This window comes from Osmerus mordax, chromosome 1 (assembly GCF_038355195.1).
Source record: "Osmerus mordax isolate fOsmMor3 chromosome 1, fOsmMor3.pri, whole genome shotgun sequence".
Classification (NCBI taxonomy): Eukaryota; Metazoa; Chordata; class Actinopteri; order Osmeriformes; family Osmeridae; genus Osmerus; species Osmerus mordax.
This window is the reverse complement of record NC_090050.1, coordinates 19,637,542-19,658,699: the sequence shown is the minus strand read 5'-3', so window position 1 is coordinate 19,658,699 and position 21,158 is coordinate 19,637,542. Positions and strand designations below refer to the sequence as shown.

At 43.6% G+C, this 21,158-nt stretch overlaps 1 protein-coding gene across 1 annotated transcript; it reads left to right on the top strand.

Annotated features, from left to right (window-relative positions):
* Nucleotides 1–1,450: 1,450 nt before the first annotated feature.
* On the top strand, nt 1,451–7,310 carry LOC136948376 (inter-alpha-trypsin inhibitor heavy chain H3-like). The gene is made up of 19 exons (XM_067242503.1): nt 1,451–1,600; nt 1,682–1,786; nt 1,895–2,057; nt 2,261–2,371; nt 2,548–2,676; nt 2,808–2,924; nt 3,279–3,447; nt 3,561–3,686; nt 3,818–3,999; nt 4,253–4,438; nt 4,553–4,692; nt 4,843–5,003; nt 5,107–5,133; nt 5,245–5,310; nt 5,417–5,530; nt 5,666–5,867; nt 6,103–6,275; nt 6,463–6,574; nt 6,682–7,310. The coding sequence occupies exons 1-19, from the start codon at nt 1,506–1,508 to the stop codon at nt 6,818–6,820; spliced, it is 2,517 nt and encodes an 838-aa protein (XP_067098604.1). The 5' UTR covers nt 1,451–1,505; the 3' UTR covers nt 6,821–7,310.
* Nucleotides 7,311–21,158: the final 13,848 nt, after the last annotated feature.

Sequence of the window (21,158 nt, the reverse complement as noted above, 5' to 3'; positions counted from 1 at the left end):
TCAGTGTAAGCGCCCTAAGCACTGAAAGTCAGTGCTCGAAGTGCACAAGTGCGCGGTAGTAGACACAGCCAATGTTATGGGTGAGCGAGCTGACTGTAGCAAGATGGCCGCCATGTGCGGACGTTCTAGACTCCGCCGTAAGACATCTAGTCTTTATATATATCTATGTACATGACCACGAAAAGTAGCTATCCATCATCGTCGGAGTTGTTGAAATAACGGAAGTAGATAGCCCTGGGGTCAAATAAAAAAACGTTAAAACGCATACATCGGCAAATACTGTTGATCTTAAGTTTGATTATAGTTATTCTGTTATGTAAATATCCCCAGGAATAACTATTAAACCATATTCTAGAAAAATCTACTGCCATTTTCGAGCTAGAGAAATTGATGATTCACAGTACAAACACACACATAAACACCTACACACAGAGATTGGGTCACCCCTATAAGTGGGGTGGGAGGGAAGGGAAGGGTTGAGTTGGGAGGTTGTCTGGGAAATGAAGTCAGTGTTGAGCTGCAGTTCAGTCATGTCTGGAGTGTGGAGCGTGCTGCTGCTGTGGAGCTGTGTCTCTCACTTTGGTCCCATTTTATCCAATGGAGCTCTGATTATCTCCCGGGATTCCATCACCGCACAGGTGACTACTACCATTACCTGCCCGTAATTTAAAACACTCTTTTTATGTTTCTGGTTGTGATTGTGGCTGATATTTTGTTGACTGCTATTGTCAATAATAAAATAAAATTTATCCGTGCAACTTTAGTAGATTTATCATAGTGTCCAATAATTTCTATACCTTTTGAGATGGCTTATGAGGTGTGACTTAATCTGATAAATGAATTAATAAAAATCAAATTCCTCTAGGTTCACCCATATCTTTGTGTTTTCAGGACTCTGATGGTGGTACAAGGCTGCTCAAGGTATTATAGGTTTTCTTTATTTACATACATAAAGTTTCTGCTGATCATCAGACTTTTACTCCTTTGAACATTTGATGTATTTTGAACAGTCAAATATATGTACTTCCTGCTCGCAGTTGATTAAATGTTTTTTGGAGGAAATTTTGGTGTGCTCTATGAAATTGCTTCCCAACTCAATATTAATTATCATTAACATTGGCATACAAACAGTGACAGTTCAATGAACTCAAAAATGTTTATCCCTTTACAGAAAAGGAGTACCAGCAATGAGGGGGTAAGGAAATACTTTGAATCATCTGGGTTGTATTTGGCAATAACAGCAAATATTGGTTGTTGATTAAATAAACTCAACCTTGTACTGAATCAGCCACACTGTCCAGCTAGACCCACTGAGGTCATGTGGATCCTGTGAGCAAAGCTGGAGCCATTTGCCTTGGCAAAAATCTTTGCATCAGTGCAATACTTTATGCAGAATACAATACTTAACAGAATGTCCAACCCCTCTCTTGGTCTCTGGAGGACAGGTGGAGGTGTATAGTGTGAAGGTGGACTGTAAGGTGACCTCTCGCTTCGCCCACACAGTCATGACCACCAGTGCCATGAACAAGGCCAACTCTTCACAGGAAATCTTTTTTGAAGTGGACCTGCCCAAGACCGCCTTCATCACTAACTTCAGCATGTTAGTCTCACCTCGCTTCCCCCAGTCAAGCTGTGTGTGTGTGTGTGTGTTTGGTTATATGACTGTGTTGTTTGTTCTCAGGGAGATTGAAAGTCAGACGTATGTGGGTGAGGTGAAAGAGAAGGAAAAAGCCAAGAAGCAGTATGAGAAAGCTATTTCATCCGGGCAGACTGCAGGCCTGGTCAAGTGAGTGAAGCAGGCCAATCACTAATCAATTCATTGAACTATAAGGAATGATCCATATGAAACTTTTCTATGAAGAGTTTAGACTAACACAGTGTTTCTCTGTTGTAGGGCATCAGGAAGAAAGATGGAGAAGTTCTCTGTATCTGTGAACATTGCACCCAACAGTAATGTCACATTCACTCTGACTTATGAGGAGATGCTTCAACGTCGTCATGGCCAGTATGAGATCTTAACCCGGGTCAAACCAAAACAACTGGTCCACAACTTTGAGGTCCATCAACCTTGCTATTCTTGTCTTATTTCATACCCAAACGCAAAAGCGGTTTCTATGTCTTTGGTTTGCTGGAAGAGGGGGTTTTCAAGTCATCATTTAGCAAATTGTTCAACTTGACAGTATATGAACTGAATGGCCTGCAGGTGTTTATTTATGTGTTCAACTATGTCTGTCTGTGGATGTGTTTGTTTCTGGGACAGATTGTAGCAGACATCTATGAACCCCAGGGCATTGCCTTCCTGGACGCCTACGGGACCTTCATCACTAATGAACTGCTCCCCCTGGTAGAGAAGACTGTTACTGACACTAAGGTAAAGGTTCTGTTTCCCAATTAGCAAGCAACAACACAAAACCATATACTGCTCTTTAAGTAGTTATTACAGTAACCAACTATTAATAAAATACATGTCTCCAGAATCTGTAAGGTTATCTCATGTTGTGTTTCGTAGATTTTACATTGTTCTTAGAAAGTGTGTTACTCTTTCAGGCGCATGTGTCCTTCTGTCCAACAATGGAGCAACAGAGGACATGTCCAAACTGTGATAGCACGATGATGGATGGAGATTTCATCATCAAATATGATGTAAATCGAGCTAAAAGTCTGGGAGACATTCAGGTGAGCTCAGTGGATACTGTCTGTTGACCACATTCCAATGTTTCAGCTTTGAGTGAACTTACTATATATCCTAAGGAAATACTATAACATAATAATGTTGATGACCTATCTGATGTACACTCTCCATGCAGATAGTGAATGGGTACTTTGTTCACTTCTTCGCTCCAATGGATTTACCCAGAGTGGCAAAAAATGTGGTGTTTGTGATCGATAGGAGTCAGTCCATGCGTGGAACCAAAATGACACAGGTGAGGTTTGTTATTGACCAGTAAATCAGTGTCTGTCAAGGTGTATTACATGGGCCTGTCTTGAGGAGTTGTGAAGCTGGGACGGTCTTCTCTCGTTAATGTGAACTAACAGCTGAAAGGAAAGGATTGCCCATGTGTCTCCCTTCATCCTCTCCAACATTCTGTCCAGTGATTGAAAAAAGAAAATCTCAACCAATGTTTAGGTCTATAGAACTAATTTCATTTTCCAGAATTAGTATTTTGTTTATCTGAAATTAGGTTAATATGCAGTCATTGTGTTCATGTGTGTATTGGTGAGTGCGAGTGAAGAGTGAAGGGGTGTTATGACAGTCTTATTTGTGAAACATTCCATAGACAATAGTTGCACTGCAGACTATCCTCAGTGACCTACATGAGGAGGACTTCTTTGGCCTGGTCGTGTTTGACGACAAAATCACTACATGGAGGGATTCTTTAAGTAAGGCCACAAAGCAGAATGTGACGGACGCAAAGTTATTTGTTGCGAACATACGTTATAATGGATGTGAGTACTAGTTTCCTGATGCAGTAGTTGCACTTAATGAAGGTACCTATCTATCAACATGTCAGCTATCATGAAAACAACATCCCTGATCCTGTGTCCTTCAATCCTCCCAGGGACTAACATAAACGATGCAGTGCTGAGGGCAGTGGACATGTTGGTCAAAGACAAGCAGAATAACTTGCTCCCAGATAGGAGTGTGTCCATGATAATCTTACTGACTGATGGAATGCCCAGCACAGGTGAGTTAGGATCTCCTCGTAAATTATATAAAATTAAATCTGATTGTGTTTTTTATGTGTGTGTGTATATGAAATATGTTCTTGCGCATATGTATGGATGACCAAATTTGTCTGTGTGTGTTTGTGTACAGGAGTTCGGAATATCCCACAGATCCAAAAAAATGTAAAGAACGCTATCGCTGGGAATATGTCTCTTTTCTGTCTGGGTTTTGGGAACGACGTGGACTACTCCTTCCTGGACGTGATGGCCAGGCAGAATGAAGGAGTTGCCCGGAGGATCTACGAAGCCTCGGATGCCACTGTCCAGCTCCAGGTGTGTTCCATTGCTCTTAACACACGTTCAGAAATCTTTAGGATATTTTGTGATACTGTGAATCCTTACTGAATGGGTAAAACTCACATGTTAGTTTTCAAATATTAAATTAAATTATTATTAGTTAATTATTATTAACTATGTCATTATTCTAGACCTATCCAGTGGGTTCATGTCAGTCTATATGAATCTTATTTTGGTGCAAATCTTCTTTGACTATCAGTATGTGTATTTTTCTGTCTGTGTCTGTCAGGGTTTCTATGATGAAGTGGCTAGTCCCCTACTCTCAGCAGTGGACATGCGGTACCCTGATAACATTGTCAACTCCCTGACCACAAACCACTTCCCCCAACTGTTCAATGGGTCGGAGATTGTCGTGGCGGGCCGACTGAATGACAATGACATTGATAATTTCCTGGTGGAAGTATTTGCACAAGGGGTAAAGAAAAAAATGGACTTTGGTTTAAATCTCCCCATAACTCCATTTGGAAGGCTGCCAATTTTTTTTTTTGCAATTCCACTAGTTCCACTGCTTTTTTCTGTGTCTCTCAAGAGTGAGAACGACTTCCAGGTCCAGGGTCAGGCCAGTGCCCAAGAGTGGGACGTCCTCTACCCAGAGCAGGAGTACATCTTCGGGGACTTCACAGAGCGCATGTGGGCCTATCTTACCATCCAACAGCTGCTGGAGAAGAGGTCAGTCTGTTGACCCTGTAGTATCTTTGAGATCTGGGGATGCTTTTTAATAGACCCATAGTTACAAATATCTTACAATAGGCAGGTCTTTAAAACAACTGCCACATACTGTACAGATATGGTGTTATACATATTTGTGTCATCTGTCAGAGGAAGCGGCACTGAAGAAGAGAAAAGCAACGCCACGGCCCAGGCCCTGGAGATGTCTCTCCAGTATAGCTTTGTCACTCCCCTCACCTCCATGGTGGTCACCAAGCCTGAGACAGAGGAGGGACCAGTAGGTCCCTCCATTGCAGACAAGCTGACTGAGGGTAAGAGACCTGAAATGGAAGTGGGAGTAGTGAACTGTACCTGATGTGTTGGAGGAGAAACGTGTGTGGAGGGGAACTGATAAATGTTTCCATTTCATGACAGAGGAAAGACAACGAATAGAGCAACGAGGTAAGAAACAAACCCTGAATTTGACCAAGTTCCTTGGCCAAGATGAGGACAAATCATGTTAATATCTTTTAATGCAATATCATCCCTGAAATCCCTTGGTGGTTTGACTAGGTTATCTTGCACCCAGCTTGGTGAGTTATAACTCTCGCCCATCATTATCATCACCAACATACTTTGGTAAGTCACCCCTGCTCCAGAATCATTGTCTATACCTAAGATCTCTAAAAAGTATGGAGATGTAGATCACAATCTTCTGACTGACATGTTTCTGTCCTTCCTACAGTGGATGGAGACCCCCACTTCATGATTGAGCTGCCAGAGAGGGAGGATGCGCTGTGCTTTAACATCGATGACACACCAGGGACCATCTTGAATCTGGTTAGGGACCCACAGTCAGGTGAGCTCTTGGACTGAGATGTACACTGCCAGTAGAACATGTACTGTTCAATTGAAACTGTTAAAGTGTCTTTAACAAAACATACTTTCTTCAACTGTTTTTGTTTGAATATATCCTTCCCATGTTGCTTTGCAGGTCTTCTTGTTAACGGGCAAACCATTGGCGATAAGAAAGTGGCTCCAGATGGCAAAGTCAACACCTATTTTGGGCGTTTTGGCATAGTCCACCCAGGACTAGGCCTGAGACTGGAGGTGACCACTCAGGACATCACTGTGTTTCAAGATGGCAAGCAGGCCAAGCTGCTGTGGTCCGACACCGCCACTGTCAAAGGACCCACGTGAGTCTGTCTGTTGAGGTTGCTCACATGGAGCAAGAAACAAGTTTGTGTCGGCTGTGCTATTTATATGTGTTCCTGTTTAAAAATCCTAGCAATATGATATTGTCATCTGATATCACAATGTAATACTTTTATATAAATAATTAATTGAGTCACGCTGTCTTGCTGCATTCTTAGTTGCACAGATCTCTCTACTTTTCTCCTCCCCATTATTATTCTTCTTGCTGTTTACCAGTGTGGACTTGCAGGTGACCAAAGACCGCAGTCTGACAGTCACCATTAGAGATTCAGTGAAGTTTGTGGTCCTCCTTCACAAGGTGTGGAAGGGGCACCCCTATCACCAGGACTACCTGGGCTTCTACACCCTGGACGAACACCTTCTCTCTTCCAGGGTCCATGGCCTGCTAGGTACACCAAATCACAGTGCAGTACTATAGAGTACTATATACCTGTTCTCTAATTTGCAACGGGAGGGAGAATCAGTGCTGATCCAATATCAAATCGCATACATTTAGAATTTAGAACTCTTTTGCTGCACAAAGAGCTTTGGTTCAGAATATCCAGAAAAGTCTGCTGGCGTGTGTGCCCCCTACAGGCCAGTTTTATCATGGGGTACAGTTTGAGGTGAGGGACCTGCGCCCAGGAGAAGTCCCAGAGAAACCAGATGCAACCATGTTGGTGAAGGGAAAGGAGCTCAATGTGACAAGGTAGGGTAGATGTATTACACTGTATATCAGTGCATAAACATCTACTACCACACAAACTCCCACATTCATATTCACGTCAATGCCCCTTCCCTGTCCTCTATCTACAGGGGGTGGCAGCGGGACTTCAGGAGAGATCTAAAGAAGGGTGAGAAAGTTCCCTGCTGGTTCATCCACAACAACGGAACTGGCCTCATAGATGGAGACATCTCAGACTACGTTGTGTCAGGGGTCTTCAAGGCCATTTGAGATTAACCAGCTCACTCTCAGTCCCAGAGGAATTACATTTACATTTAGTCATTTAGCAGACGCTCTTATCCAGAGCGACTTACAGTAAGTACACTAGCTGATTACTAGCCTGATTCCCCAACCACTCAGCCATCTGACTCCCATGAATTGAGAGTCAATCAATACAGAACAAATGCTGCACTGAAGATATAATACACACATGATACACCATAATCATAATTACAAGGACAACTGTAATTCATCAGGTCAAGTGACTATAAAACAATTACCGTATGTTTGGGGAAATACCAAATAAATAGGTCATGGGCCATAGGGGTGTTTTCCTGATTCACATTTAATTCATTTAGCAGAACCTAAAATACCATAAATAATGTGGGTGGCTTCCTTACTTCATTCATGTTTTCATAGATTATGTACTGGAAATGTATAAAACATTTAAATAAATGATCCCAGTACTAAGGTTTGGGTGCAGCGGGCCAGCAATGTGATATGAAACCGGGCACAATGAGTGTCCATGAAGTTTAATAAAAACAAACATCATAAATTAAACATAGTGAATCACACACCTCATGGAAATCTTCCCCTTGATGACTTGCAACAGGCCTGGCTTGCATAGGGTATTAGATGTGTAGGACCCACAAAGCTCTCCTTCATATGAATGACTCTACTTTACCTTTTCCCCCAAGAGTCAGCAAAGTCAGTCTCTGTAAGAATTTTGCAATCATACGTATATTTGAGCAAGTGTCAATAGCAGCTTACTGTAAACACAGCAAATCCCTTGTGAGATCTGAAAACACACAGGAACAACACAGGCTGTGTTCAGATTTGGGAATGGGAGGTGAGCAGCCATACGGTTACTTTATGTTTGGGACAAATGTGTTCTATTCCATACCTCCAGTTACATTTAGACATTTAGCAGACGCTCTTATCCAGAGCGACTTACAGTAAGTACAGGGACACAACGTCAGTTGGCATGACCGGGAATCGAACTGGCAACCTTCGGATTACTAGCCCGATTCCCTCACCGCTCAGCCACCTGACTCCCTTGTCATACAACTGTAAAATCCATTACTATGAGAGGTCAAAACATAACAGAAGACAGTAGACTGAGAAGAGCTTGGTGTCCAAATTACCAAGCAACATTGTTTTTTGTTGCGAAAGGTGAACGTGCAGAAATATATCACATTTCTAGTGTAACAATTCTACTTATATATCTAACATGAAATAGCTCCAAAATAAAATAACTTTTTTTTTCAAAAACCTTTTTTCTTCAAAAACTTATTTTTAACCTGACTACAGCTATCAAAATAAGTGATCTGTTGTTTCCAGGTCCAGATGTTGACCTGTCTTTTGATTATAAATTGCAAGGACATATAAGTCAACTGAGATTGGTTTGGTTGGTGTGTCAGACCTTTTCAGCCTTTTAACAGGGAGATCACATATTCTGACGACAGCTATCAGGTCCTTTTTTCAAACCTTTTGAAGCTGTTTTCTTATCAACTTTCTTTCAAAAATATTTTTTCAAGCTTTAAAAACTATTTTTCAAAACATAAAAAAACTTTTCTTGCTGCACTCTTAGTTACACAGATCTCTCTACTTTACTCTTCACTCTCTACTTTACTCTTCAACCTCATTCTTCTTCTTGCTATCTACCAGTGTGGACTTGCAGGTGACCAAAGACCGCAGTCTGATGGTCACCCTTAGAGATTCAGTGAAGTTTTGGTCCTTCTTCACAAGGTGTGGAATGGGCACCCCTATCAGCAGGACTACCTGTACTTCTACACCCTGGACAAACATCTGCTCTCATCCATGGTCCATGGCCTAGGTACACCAAATCCCAATTTAGTACTCAACTTAACTGACATCTAGTTTTATGTGGGAGGGTGGATCAGTGCGTAACCAATCCACATCACATATATTTTTTACTTTTAGTAGGTACTGTACGCCTCTTTTGCTGCACAAAGCATTGTTGCCCAGAATATCCCAAAAAGTATTCTGGCTCGCATACTGCAATAATTGAGTTAGTGGCAGGGGGGATGACATCTGTCACTGATCCAGACTTGGTTTATTATTTTAGAACCCATTTTAGCACCTGTGTGCCCCCTACGGGCCAGTTTTTTCATGGGGTACAGTTTGAGGTGAGGGACCTGCGCCCAGGAGAAGTCCCAGAGAAACCAGATGCAACCATGTTGGTGAAGGGAAAGGAGCTCAATGTGACAAGGTAGGGTAGATGTATTACACTGTATATCAGTGCATAAACATCTACTACCACACAAACTCCCACATTCATATTCACGTCAATGCCCCTTCCCTGTCCTCTATCTACAGGGGGTGGCAGCGGGACTTCAGGAGAGATCTAAAGAAGGGTGAGAAAGTTCCCTGCTGGTTCATCCACAACAACGGAACTGGCCTCATAGATGGAGACATCTCAGACTACGTTGTGTCAGGGGTCTTCAAGGCCATTTAAGATTAACCAGCTCACTCTCAGTCCCAGAGGAATCAATGCAGCATCTATATACGTAGTCCACAAACAGCACATACCTGCATTAAATAATAACTGTCCTTCATAACTATATGTTCATATAGGAAAGCAAAACAAGAAGACAGAGGTCAAGTGACAATAAAATATGCGATACGTTTAGGGATATGTCAAAATAATTGGTCATAGACCATAGGGGTGTCCTCTTGATTGGGTTTAACCTGGAAATATTCCAAATAATTCAGGGTATTTGCATTTAGTAAATCTATAGCCTCCAAAATGCAATGGTTTTGGCAAGTCTTAACACAAGCCTGGTTGTGTGTGTGAGCAATTGGCACTATAATTTTCTTTTAATAACCAGCCACGCTGGTTAAATTAGCCAGATGGCAGGTCACTTCCCTTCACTAATAGCTTTACACAAGGCTTTAGTGTTTTGAGTGTAGCTGAGCTAGTGCGTGTGAGATTTGTTCTTCCTGTCAGTAGGTTCTGCATGACTCGGACACCTCACCTTTTTGAGTCACAATATAATCTTTATATGGACAATTATTCTCTATGATCCTACCAACAATTAAATACAGTACTACCATCTGTCTGAATATGTGCTTTTGTACTTGGTATGTCTTGTTTTACATTCATCAACAGGCATAGTTTCTCATCGGGATATGTGTGTGTAGTGTGTGTGCACATGCATGTGTATCACTCACTTTACTTAACTGTTTGCTACAGTGTTTCCCCTACTGTAGTTAAATGGCAGAGTGCTGCAGACCCGTGGCTGCAGCATTAAAACAGGTCATGTCGGAAGTTCATGAGTTGAGAGGGTTTTTCTTAAGGGGATCTTCAGAGGTATGTGTGTGTGTTTAGAGTGGGCTCTCTAATTTACTCCAGATGTCGGCATGGTGATATCAATGGTTTGAGAGGTCCTCTATCATTGTTCTCCATGATAATGAACCGAACTGTAGAAATGATCATCCAATTTAAAAAATGAACCTCAATAATAGTCAGAGAGTCAGGGAGTCAGATGGCTGAGCGGTTAGAGAGTCAGGCTATTAATCAGAAGGTTGTTGGTTAGATTCCCGGCCGTGCCAATTGACGTTGTGTCCTTGGGCAAGGCACTTCACCCTACTTGCCTCGGGGAGAATGTCCCTGTACTTACTGTAAGTCGCTCTGGATAAGAGCGTCTGCTAAATGACTAAATGTAATATAATATACTGCAGCCTTTGTTCTAGTTCAGCTTCTCAGGAGCAATATTGTCAAAGATTTGTGTTGCTGTTTCAGTTCTAAACCTCAGCCAACAAAGATATTGTCAAGCAAGGTTTGACCAGAGGAGGGCAGCAGAGATCTGTGAAGAATATTGTCACGCAGATCTGTGGCCTCCGGTATTTGAACACAGATATTTTCTGACCTTACCCTTTAAGTTTTATGCCCTTGAAACTGTGACTAAAACATATGAAAACCCATTTCAACATTTAATGCCACAAAATGTCACCTAAGATATCAACACCTGAACCAAGCCTAAGTCTGTGTAAGCTGGAGGAAGCTTTGTGATGTACTATAAGGATTGAGGTGCAAAAAGCAAAAATGGTTTCAACAATGATCCTTGTGTATAAAAGACACTTTATCAGTTTCTTACAATTTCAGAAACTTTCCCAGTTACTGTGGTTACTCAACTACACAACTCTAACATTGTTTCCCATAAGTTATTGTCGCTAACTTTGTTCTGACTCTTCAACCCTGGCCTCACCCCTTCCTCACCTCCCAGGTCTCACCCCCCACCCACCTTGTACTCCCCCTGCTTGTTGTACCTTTGTCCCTGCTCGAATAGTTCACATTGCTGTTGCCGCTGGTGCATGATGCTGGGACTGAGCACTCTTTGTACACACGCGTGTGGGAATGGCGGAATGCAGGCCCTTGGCGTGTGGTGTGCTGTGACACGCGTGTGGCTGCTGACGCCAGCCAGCCTGCCCGCCCGTCTGTGTGACGGTGCTGCTGTTTGGATACACCTGACCGACGTTGACATCTGCCACACACCACACCAAGCGGGCACCGTGCCCAAGGCTTCTCCCCCTATAGTAGTCCATATATCTCTCTTCCTTGTCTTCACCCTGCAGAGCCGACCAGGGAGCCAGGGTCTAAAGGGGACCAGTAGTGAGGTGTAGTTTGATAAACCTGTAGTTTAGAATCATCATTCTCTACTTTTAAGTGCAACATTTCGGGCACTTTGTTGGGCAAGTTCAAAGTACTGGAACGTTGCTGAAATGAAAAGTGGTTTAAAGTGTTATTGTTCATTGAATGAAACTGTTGTTTTTCACTGTTTTATAGGCCACTGTCCACCGTGGCCTATAAAAAAAATTATAATGAGAATTGTGGTGGTATAGTGTGCAGTATGGGACTATCCGTGCAGTGTAGAGTAGTAATGTAGTACTGTACTGTACTCTGCAGTATAACTGCCACCTATCAGGCTGAGGAGGTGACAATTTTAACCTGGTGTTGACCTTAGAAAAAGAGGGCTTAACACCAAGTCAGGAACAGGACTTTCTCAAGTTCTTCTCTCCCTTATCCCTTCAAGCTGAAACAATTAACATGACTGATAAGAGGGTGAACATATTTCTATCCTTTTATCTTGTTTGTTTGTTTGTTTTCCCCTCATGACGAAAGTCTTGTGTCTTCAATGTCACGCCTCTTTTAAATCACTTTGACATCTGATGTGGGTGCTAGGAAAGAAAATCATGTCAGGGAGGGATTGAAAGAGGCAGAGAAAGAGAGAGAGAGAGAGAGAGAGAGAGAGAGAGAGAGAGAGAGAGAGAGAGAGAGAGAGAGAGAGAGAGAGAAAGAGAGAGAGAGACTGAGTGGGGCCTCATGTTTATCAGAATCAGGGAGTTGAATTCCAGAGACTGGGTTGATAACAGAGAAAAGAAACAAACAAAAACATAAAAATAGAAAGAGCAAATGAAAAAAAGAGTGCGCCCAGACGAGTGTGGTGTGAGAAATAGTAAGGCGCTCCTCGGTCCCCATGGGGCTATCAGGAAAGAGCAACCCACTGGATAGCTGATACATTGTATGTGGTTGGTGTATGTGTGTGGTGTTTTATCTTGTCAATTTCTCTGTTTTACGCAGGTAATCCAATGTCTACTGAGAGAAACATCTCTTACTGTTTAGTACAGCATTGATGCTGACGTTTAATGTTTGACCCTGAATCGCATCACACCACAGACCCTATTCTACTAAAACAACATGACCCAGATTCTTAACTAAAACTAAAGCTAACATTGTCCCACCCTTTATGAGTCGGAAAATACATGGCCCTAGAGATATGAAACCAACAGTAGATGTTGGGGATTTCAGCCTTCTCCATCTGTTTCAGTTTTAGAATGGTTGTGATAAACTTAGCGTGACCCTTGATTGGTCTAATCTCACCCTCTTCTGCTTTGGAAGGTCAGCTGACAGAATTTAGCACCGTGATTGGACAAGAATCTTATAAGGAAGAGAAAATACCTGGTATTGTTTTTAGGGAAACAGGATCCCTGTTAGCTGTTCAGTGTGTAGTATAAACCATGGCAAAGCTTCAAAATAAGTGTTTGGGACAAGGATCTTCAGTACATCTTATTCAGACATAGTTGTTTTCCCAAGCAGGGCACAGTCAATTTATTACAGTTTGCCCTTTTAGTATATGTGATTGTAAATACATGGTCTTTTCGAAAAATTGTCAATAGATGGCTGGAATGGGGTTACATTTTATTGTACCATTAAGCTGACGAGATAAAGCCAAACTATAGTACATCTTATGAGTCAAGAACTTTTCAACCCGGAACTAGTCCCTCCAGGGTGCCTGTTGATGATGTTTGGAGGGTTTAGCCTGGCTAGATTAGATCACAGGACCGCTGTGTTTGTTTGTTTTGATTTGGGAGGGGCGAGGGTCCTGAGGGATGCCTCCTCACCACCCCAACCCCCTCAGGCCGCACAGTCCACTGGAGCCCATTGACCCCCTCCTCACCCCACGATACCCAAAGCATTCTGGGGGAAATATATACAAGAGTGCCATAGCTTACAGTCCTCTACCAAATCACAACCAGACCCTTCATTCTGGAGTAGCCACCCAGGGAGGATGCCTCTAACTCTCTTAACCCCCAGATGAAGCTCATCGCAGTGGGGTGATTTCCCTTTCATCTGCCTGTGGGTCACAGCCAGCAGACACTCTTGGTTTGGGGCGGCCAAGTTCTCATTGCTAGATGGAGAACATGGCTGTGACCTCCTCGGCATTTTGACATGTCATACAGGAAACTTATGAGAAGAAATTAGTATATCTTACTCATTTGTAAAAAAAAAATTGAGATACAGAGTTTTTTCTTCTTCTTGATCTTTTATTTATCTGTGTATAACCTCTGAATCAGGGTAGAGAATAGTGTCCTACCCTCTGTTTTCACAACTTTCCATACATCCGCTTTTCTATCCATTGTCCATCTTTCCATCTCTCCACCTCTATGCTTGCACACAGCACAGGCCCTCTCAATCCCCACCTCCCCCTGCCCTATTGGCTGACCTCTGCTTCATCTCCCACAAGCCCTCAGGCTAAGCAGCCTGGCACCAGACAGTTATTCAACCCCTCAGGCCCCCTCACAACAACAGGTCAGAAAGGGAGAGGAAGGACGGAGGGTCGAGAGAGTGTAGGAGAGTGAGAGCTAAAAGACAGAAGAAAATATTTGAGTATAGTTATTATATTATCATCCTCCCTATAATTTATCAAATAACGCTTTACATTTTGGGATAAGTAGAATGTTTTCTGATGTACAGAGTTTATTGTTGTATTTCTCCAAAATATGAACTGTTTTGAAACTCACGGTTATTGTGAAATTCTTTCTAATGTCAATTATTTTGTGGACTTGCACAAAAACAAGAACAATTAATTTGTAAAGCTTAAGAAACAATTTTTACTAATTTTTCCCCCATTGTTATTATAATTTCTTCTTTTAACCCAGCACACAACTTTTAAACTTAGCATTGGAATTTTTTATTCAAGCAATTAATTTGTTTTTATTACGTTTCATTTAGTTTTAATCCCATGAAACAGGAAATAAAGGCAGAGGAAGCTGTGATTGGATTAAAAGTCGTCTTTGTAAACATTGTGACCCGTGTCTTTGACGCCCCTCCTTTTCTCCCTTTAAAGGAAGTCTCTTCATGACAGGAGCGCAGAGAGATGAAGGCCTCTTTAAAAGAGGACACGAGTTGGCCAGGCTGGCTTTGGAGTCTTTGTGTGGCGCGCAGGCCTGTGTTTACACTCGGTTTTGTTCTTTTAAATCCTGTTGGGTTTGTGTTTGTCTTTGAGGTCTGCTTTGAGCGATTAGTGAATACGGTTGAACCGCTGAATGAAGACGTTATTCTACTGTAGCTTCTTACACAAGATTGGAGTATTCCTCCTGCATATCAATGAATAAGACAGTTGTATGTTTGCAGAATGTGTTCATGATGGGACATTATTTGGCTGTACTGTGAGCTGGAGGTTGGCTGTACTGTTAGGCAAACTGAGAGCACTGTGCTTGTCTGGTGATGTCAGTAAAACTTGCCACCAGAGATGGACGGTATCAGAGGAGGCATCAATGGAAATCTGAGTTGTGCCATTAGACAGCATGAAGAGCAGTTTCATGGAGAGAGATGGAGAGAAAGAGGGGGAGAGCGATGTCGAGAGAGAGAGGGAAAGAGAGAAAGAGAGTAAGGTTGAGGACACAGAACGGATTGTTCTGAAACAGACTGACGGACCTTTTAGCCTTATCTCCACGAGCTACTCTTACAAAAAACGAAAGAGAGAAGAAGAAAAAAAAAGCCCTACTCTTTCTCTCCATCCCATTTCCCTTTCTCTCATTTCTCCCGTCTTCCTGTCTCTACCGTGCCTTATTTGTTCTTCTTCTGTTGTTCATCTCTCTCACCTCACCACAGCTGAAATACTCTTAACCCTTGCACTGCCTCCATCCCGTTCCTCCAATATCTCACATGGATGTTCTACTATTACAGCATCTAGTAGCCTATCTCTCCTCTTCTGAGGTTTTGGTATTGTGCCCTGCCTGCTTCTTTAGAGCAGTTGGTTTCATCAGGCTTGGGAGTGGTTTCACATGTTCAGGATCCTATACAATGAGTGTTTCGTACAGGCCCTACTGTACATGTTCAAATGTTTATCTCAGATCCAGCAACAAGCCTCAGGCAATGATAGCTTTTTTAGTCTCTAACGCGAATGCCATAGCATCGCCACACCTTTATTTGCATGTGTTTACATATGTCACTCTCTGCACATTCAGATTTTCTGCATGTCACGGTGTTGTGGTGTAGCACGGGGGTGTGGGGCTGCACAGGCGTGTGGCGGTGTTGTGGCGTAGCACGGGGGTGTGGGGCTGCACAGGCGTGTGGCGGTGTTGTGGCGTAGCACGGGGGTGTGGGGCTGCACAGGCGTGTGGCGGTGTTGTGGCGTAGCACGGGGGTGTGGGGCTGCACAGGCGTGTGGCGGTGTTGTGGCGTAGCACGGGGGTGTGGGGCTGCACAGGCGTGTGGCGGTGTTGTGCTGTGATGACAGGGTGAGACGGCCCTCTCCTCCCTCTATGACAGAATGAAACGGATGGATAATTAGATATCAAAGGGTGGCAGGCAGGGTGTGGCGAGAGGCACGCGAGCCCCTCCGATGCTAAAGCACTTATTAATGAGATAGGCCTTATCTGCTCTCCTCCCAGGAATTCTGCCTTTGATCGGCCTGACTCTGGACTTAATACATTTTTGATTGATAGGCTGAGATGACAGAGAGAGGCGGTGTAGCAGGGGCAGGGGGCTGAGGGGTGTATGAAGGGGGGTGGGAGGGGATGAATGCTCAGATGCAAGTGTAACGATGCCCTTCATATGATCAAATGACTTATGACAAAAAGCCAAGTTGGGCGCCTATGTGTTGGAACAAACATGACATACATACACACACCAGCATACCTAGACACACTCAATGACATGCACCACACATTCCTCACTGCATACATCGGCACGCGCCCACACACTCCTGCACACATAAATTCTCAGTAACACACCGGACAGACAGGCCTATTCACTCACCTTAAACCCAACTATAACTCAAACACACCAAGGTATTAAGAAATCTCTTTCTGGAGACAGAGCGAGGGATGGAGAGAGAGAAGTCAGGAGAGAGTGGGCTGAGAGCAAGGCGGCGATAAGACCCTTTCGCATTGGAGATGAGTTATAGCCCACCCAGGAGGACGTTGGCAAACAGTGACCCGGCAGACCGCACTGTGGGATTGGTGCATCTGGCATTCCCAGTTACCAAGGTGAGGGGCGAGCGGGCGGGCGGGCGAGCTCACAGAGAAAGATAAGAGCTAAAGACCTTGACCAGTGGGAGGAGAGGAAATATGGAAAAACAGACACACACACACCTACAGATACCCCCCTTTCGACAGGGGATGACTGAGCATGACCATTACTGCGGCGTGTCACCTTGTTATGAGCCTCTGTCAGCACGGGGCGCTGGGTAAATTAAAGAAGCTATAACTGCATCTCTGTCACCCGCCCATCACCCGCCATTCATCACAGTACGGGCGGGCGATGGGATAACCCCCCCGGCCCCCCATCAGGTGGATAGATAGATCAATGTGTCAGGCACATTTCAGGGCTCCAAATCAATCACACTAACAAAGGGGGGGGGGGGGGGGGGGGGGGTGAAGCGTCATGTAGAGGACTTTAGGCCTGCTTCTGGTTGAGTCAGGAAAAGAGGCCTCTGCTGTCCTCTACTTGCCATTGGTTTACAGTATGACGGTGTAGAAAGTGATGGTGTAGCCCAACCTCTGCATCACGCTCTGTCAAGTTCTGTCATGGTCAAAGGTCACTCACAGGGCTGTAAATGACGTTGACCGACCACTATCGTTGTAGCATTTAAACACTGATGTGAGGCAATCCTGCAACACAGGATTGCAAAGTGCTCCACACTTTAAATGCACTGCAAGACACATGTTCCTTCGCTTCAACACACACATACACACACACAGACAGAGACAGAAGTATGCACAGTACAGAAGGAGCAGCAGTCATTTAACAGCGTGAGAACATCACTGTAGGAGACCGTGATGAACGGAAGGCAAAATGTACAACCATGGGATAGAGGAGAGGGAGAGGATGAAAGGGGAATAGAAGGGGGTTAGATGATAAGAGCAAGAAGAACTGATAGAAAAGAGGAAGACGAAAGCGTGGAGAAAAATATGATTAAAAAGAGCAATCACCAGTCAGAGACTGATAAACGGACGACTTGTTAATTACAACTGTGCAACTCGTGGGGATGTGATCGGGTTATGTTCACGTATCTTGTTCGCCTTTTCAAGACACTGTTTTACGGTTTCTTTTCTCTCCCTTCTCTTTTCCTATCCGTCTCTAAGACGTTCACTATGAACTTACTACAGGGACTTTCATGAACTGTTCAAATGTACACACTGATTTGTGGACATTCATTCATCCTGCCAAATGTGTTCCATAAAAATCTTAGGGAGGCCAATCTTAGACTCATCATTTAATGGATGGTGGGTGTGAAGATCAAACAGAAATAATGAGAGCTTAAAAGATTGAGAGTAAGGTATCACTGATATTTGAGTTCTCCAGGCCTTGGGGCTGTAAGATGTGAGATGGGCCATGATCCATAAACAAAGAGCTGACAGCCCACCCATCACATAGACAAGGCTGCCTGCCTGCTTTCTGTTCCAGCTCAGATAAAGCTGGGCGGCTCCTGCTGGACCTACCTATCCATCACCCATCTCCATCCACCCTCACACCTGATCTATCAACCCTTTTGTCTGCTGCATCGCCCCCTTCACCTGCCCATCAACTCCTACACCTTCATCACCACCCCTCAAACCTGCCCTATTACCATCCTCACCTGCCCCCTCGTATCTCCCCTGGCCCATCGACCCTTACACTTGCCCTATTGCCCTCCTAACCTGCCCCATCACCCCCTTCAACTGCCCCATCACTTTCCTCACCTGCCGCATCAACCCCTACAGCTGTTGTGATCACATGGATTCACCTGCTCCATGCCCACCACATTCTATACAACCACTCATCTGACTATTCAGTCTGTACAGCGATTCTGTACATTTTACATAGAATCTTGGGGGACATTCAGGTGGTTTATGAAACTTTTGATGTGCCTGAATTAAAGCTTGAAAGGTTTTTAGGTGCTCAAGGTTAAGGTTCAATATTAGACTTGCATTATTCATGTTGTATCTCTGCCATGCTCTGTGTAAAGCCAATTGTTCTTTTTCACCACATTCATTTCCATGTAAATGGAGAACAAACGGTATGGTATGGTGTGAATATGTGACTGAGTGAATGGCATTGTGTTTCCAGAATACTTGAAGACTGTTGTCTTGTCAAACCAGTCCAAACAGGTGTTTGAAAGAGTGGTGCCAGAATATGGTAATACAATTTATCCTGTCCCATATTTAGCTATATTTCAAGAAAATTCAGCTCCCCCTAAATGACCATTCAAGGCCACCATTGTTTTCTTGTCACTTCTGATTTTGTTTTGTATTCGTCCCCTTTGTAGCTTACAGGGAATGGAAATTATGCAAATAGGCATTGGCATCCTGAGAAACCATTTTGACACCCACACAGTCCAAGGCCGCCCTCTAAATAACCACATGTCATCCTCTCAACTCAGTCAGCTCACTTTGGCCCAGTTTTGTGATCCTGTCGGTCTCTCATACACACCTTCACAAACCCTCCCTAACTATTTACTTCTCATCAACCACACACACACTCTACCATGCCTGTTCTTTGAGTCCGACTGGACAGCCATTGAAACAGGAAGTCAGGGGAGAAGTGATGAGAGGTCCTGTCTGTCATTACTGCCCGCAGTACTTACAAATATGCATTAAAAGTGGTGTACATAGATTTACTTAACTAGTTCCTTATTTGATACACACACACCCATAAACAAACAAGGCCGTTGCTAGGAATTCCGGGCCCCCCATCATCAGTATGCGGATTTTACGAAAATTCATAACAGACGTGGTCGCGCCCCCGTCGGAGGTAGACCTACACTTGACCGACGTTCGCCGGCACCTGCGATCAAACAGTCCACCTCCGACATCTCAAGCGTGACCACTACCAACTACGCCAACGAAAAGCTAGCGGCTCCATGGCACGGGTGGCCTCCCAAGCCTAACTTAGAGTGAGTTTAACTATCTACACCGGTTTATAACGTATATCTGTACACCAAGTATTTCATAACTTAATGTTTTTAGTTGAACGTTAACTCAGTACGTAATTAATTAAGGAGATATCAACCCATTGTCTGTTGGTTTTCATTTGTTTTCACCGCGTGCAATGTCAGATAACTAGCTGATTTTCAGGAAGCTTGAGAGGTGCTAGCTATAACGTGCGTGCCTGTAGCCTACTACACTAGTAGCTATCATGCCACTACATCATGATAGTTACTAGTGTAGGCTACTGTTGGCTCACTTATCAAATCTTTTGCTGTTATGGTGAAAAAAAACATTTTTAAGAGCAACTTCCCAACATTGACTGTATTTTCTCTATGCTTTCTTTCTTTTTTGTGTCCCAGATTTATGTTGCGACGACATTTTCCTGACACCCGTTGCTAACGCAATCCAAATGTAACACTAATTCGCACAGCACACTACTTGGGAATTGGCAACGTGCAGTTGGAGCAGATAATTTATTAGAGCGGGGAGGAGGGGGACCTTAGAGATTTCAAACTTTTTAATTTAGAAAAAGTTTATTCAATATTTTTCCGAAAGTGTATAATTTAGGTTTGAAATATTGATTTGATTGTCAAATAATTACTACAGACATGAAAAGCCACACAGTAATGAGACCCCTCCAAGTCATGGGCCCCGTGAATCATATCCACGTTTCCCCGCGACGGCCTGCACACACACTACGAAATTAAAGAAGCTTTCAGTGGACCTGAACTACTGGACTGAGGGTTTGGTTAAAGACAATTTTTTCTAGAGAGAGAAAAAGAGAGAGGGGAGGGGAGGAGAATGGCTGAAATAGAGAGTAAATAAAAGAGAATAAAAGAGTTGAAATGGAAAAAGCCTATCGCAGGAGCAACATATAGAACTGAGTGATGACATCAAAGCGAGTCTCTGTGCCAGGGGGCCATAGGGGCCGTGTTCTTCGACCCCTGCTTACGAGAAGGAAAAGAACTTCAGACCATAATGATTGTCCATTAGTCTGTTGCAGTCCCTTAATTCTCCTTCCTGTGCTAGTTTGGGAAGTCAGAGGAAGGTTTCTCAACTGTGGGAAACCCTCTCAGGACCTCAGGTTGACCTCTGCGCTCCGCAACTTGCTCTAATGGACCCCGACACAACAGTCTCCGTCCACAGCAGGACCAACGCACACTCATGTTGTCACACAGAGGACAAGATATTCCTCGTTTGTGGAACTAATTTGTAGTTGTGTATGCTTTGACAACAGCAGCAGTGTAACATCTCAACAGTTTGTACCTAATGGAGTGAGTTCATTTCTGTCATTGATGTGACTGATGGCTTCTGTCATAAATTTGAGATGAGCTCATAGTGGAGGACATGTATTTAAACAGTTTCTGAACTCGTTAAGTTCTCTTGATGATAATGATGATGAGGACAAGTGTTAGTCACGCCACGCGTGGTCTGAGAGGAGGTGTGACCCCTATGTCCACCAAGATCATTACTCTCTGTGCCTCACCCACTGACACTGTTCCTCTACAGCAGATCAAACGGCTTACATTGTGAGTGGCTGGGCTGACACGACAGGAAATGACATCTGTGTGAGCTCACTGTTATTTGTATTCGTTAATTTCATCTTCTTGCCTGCTGCAATGCCACAATT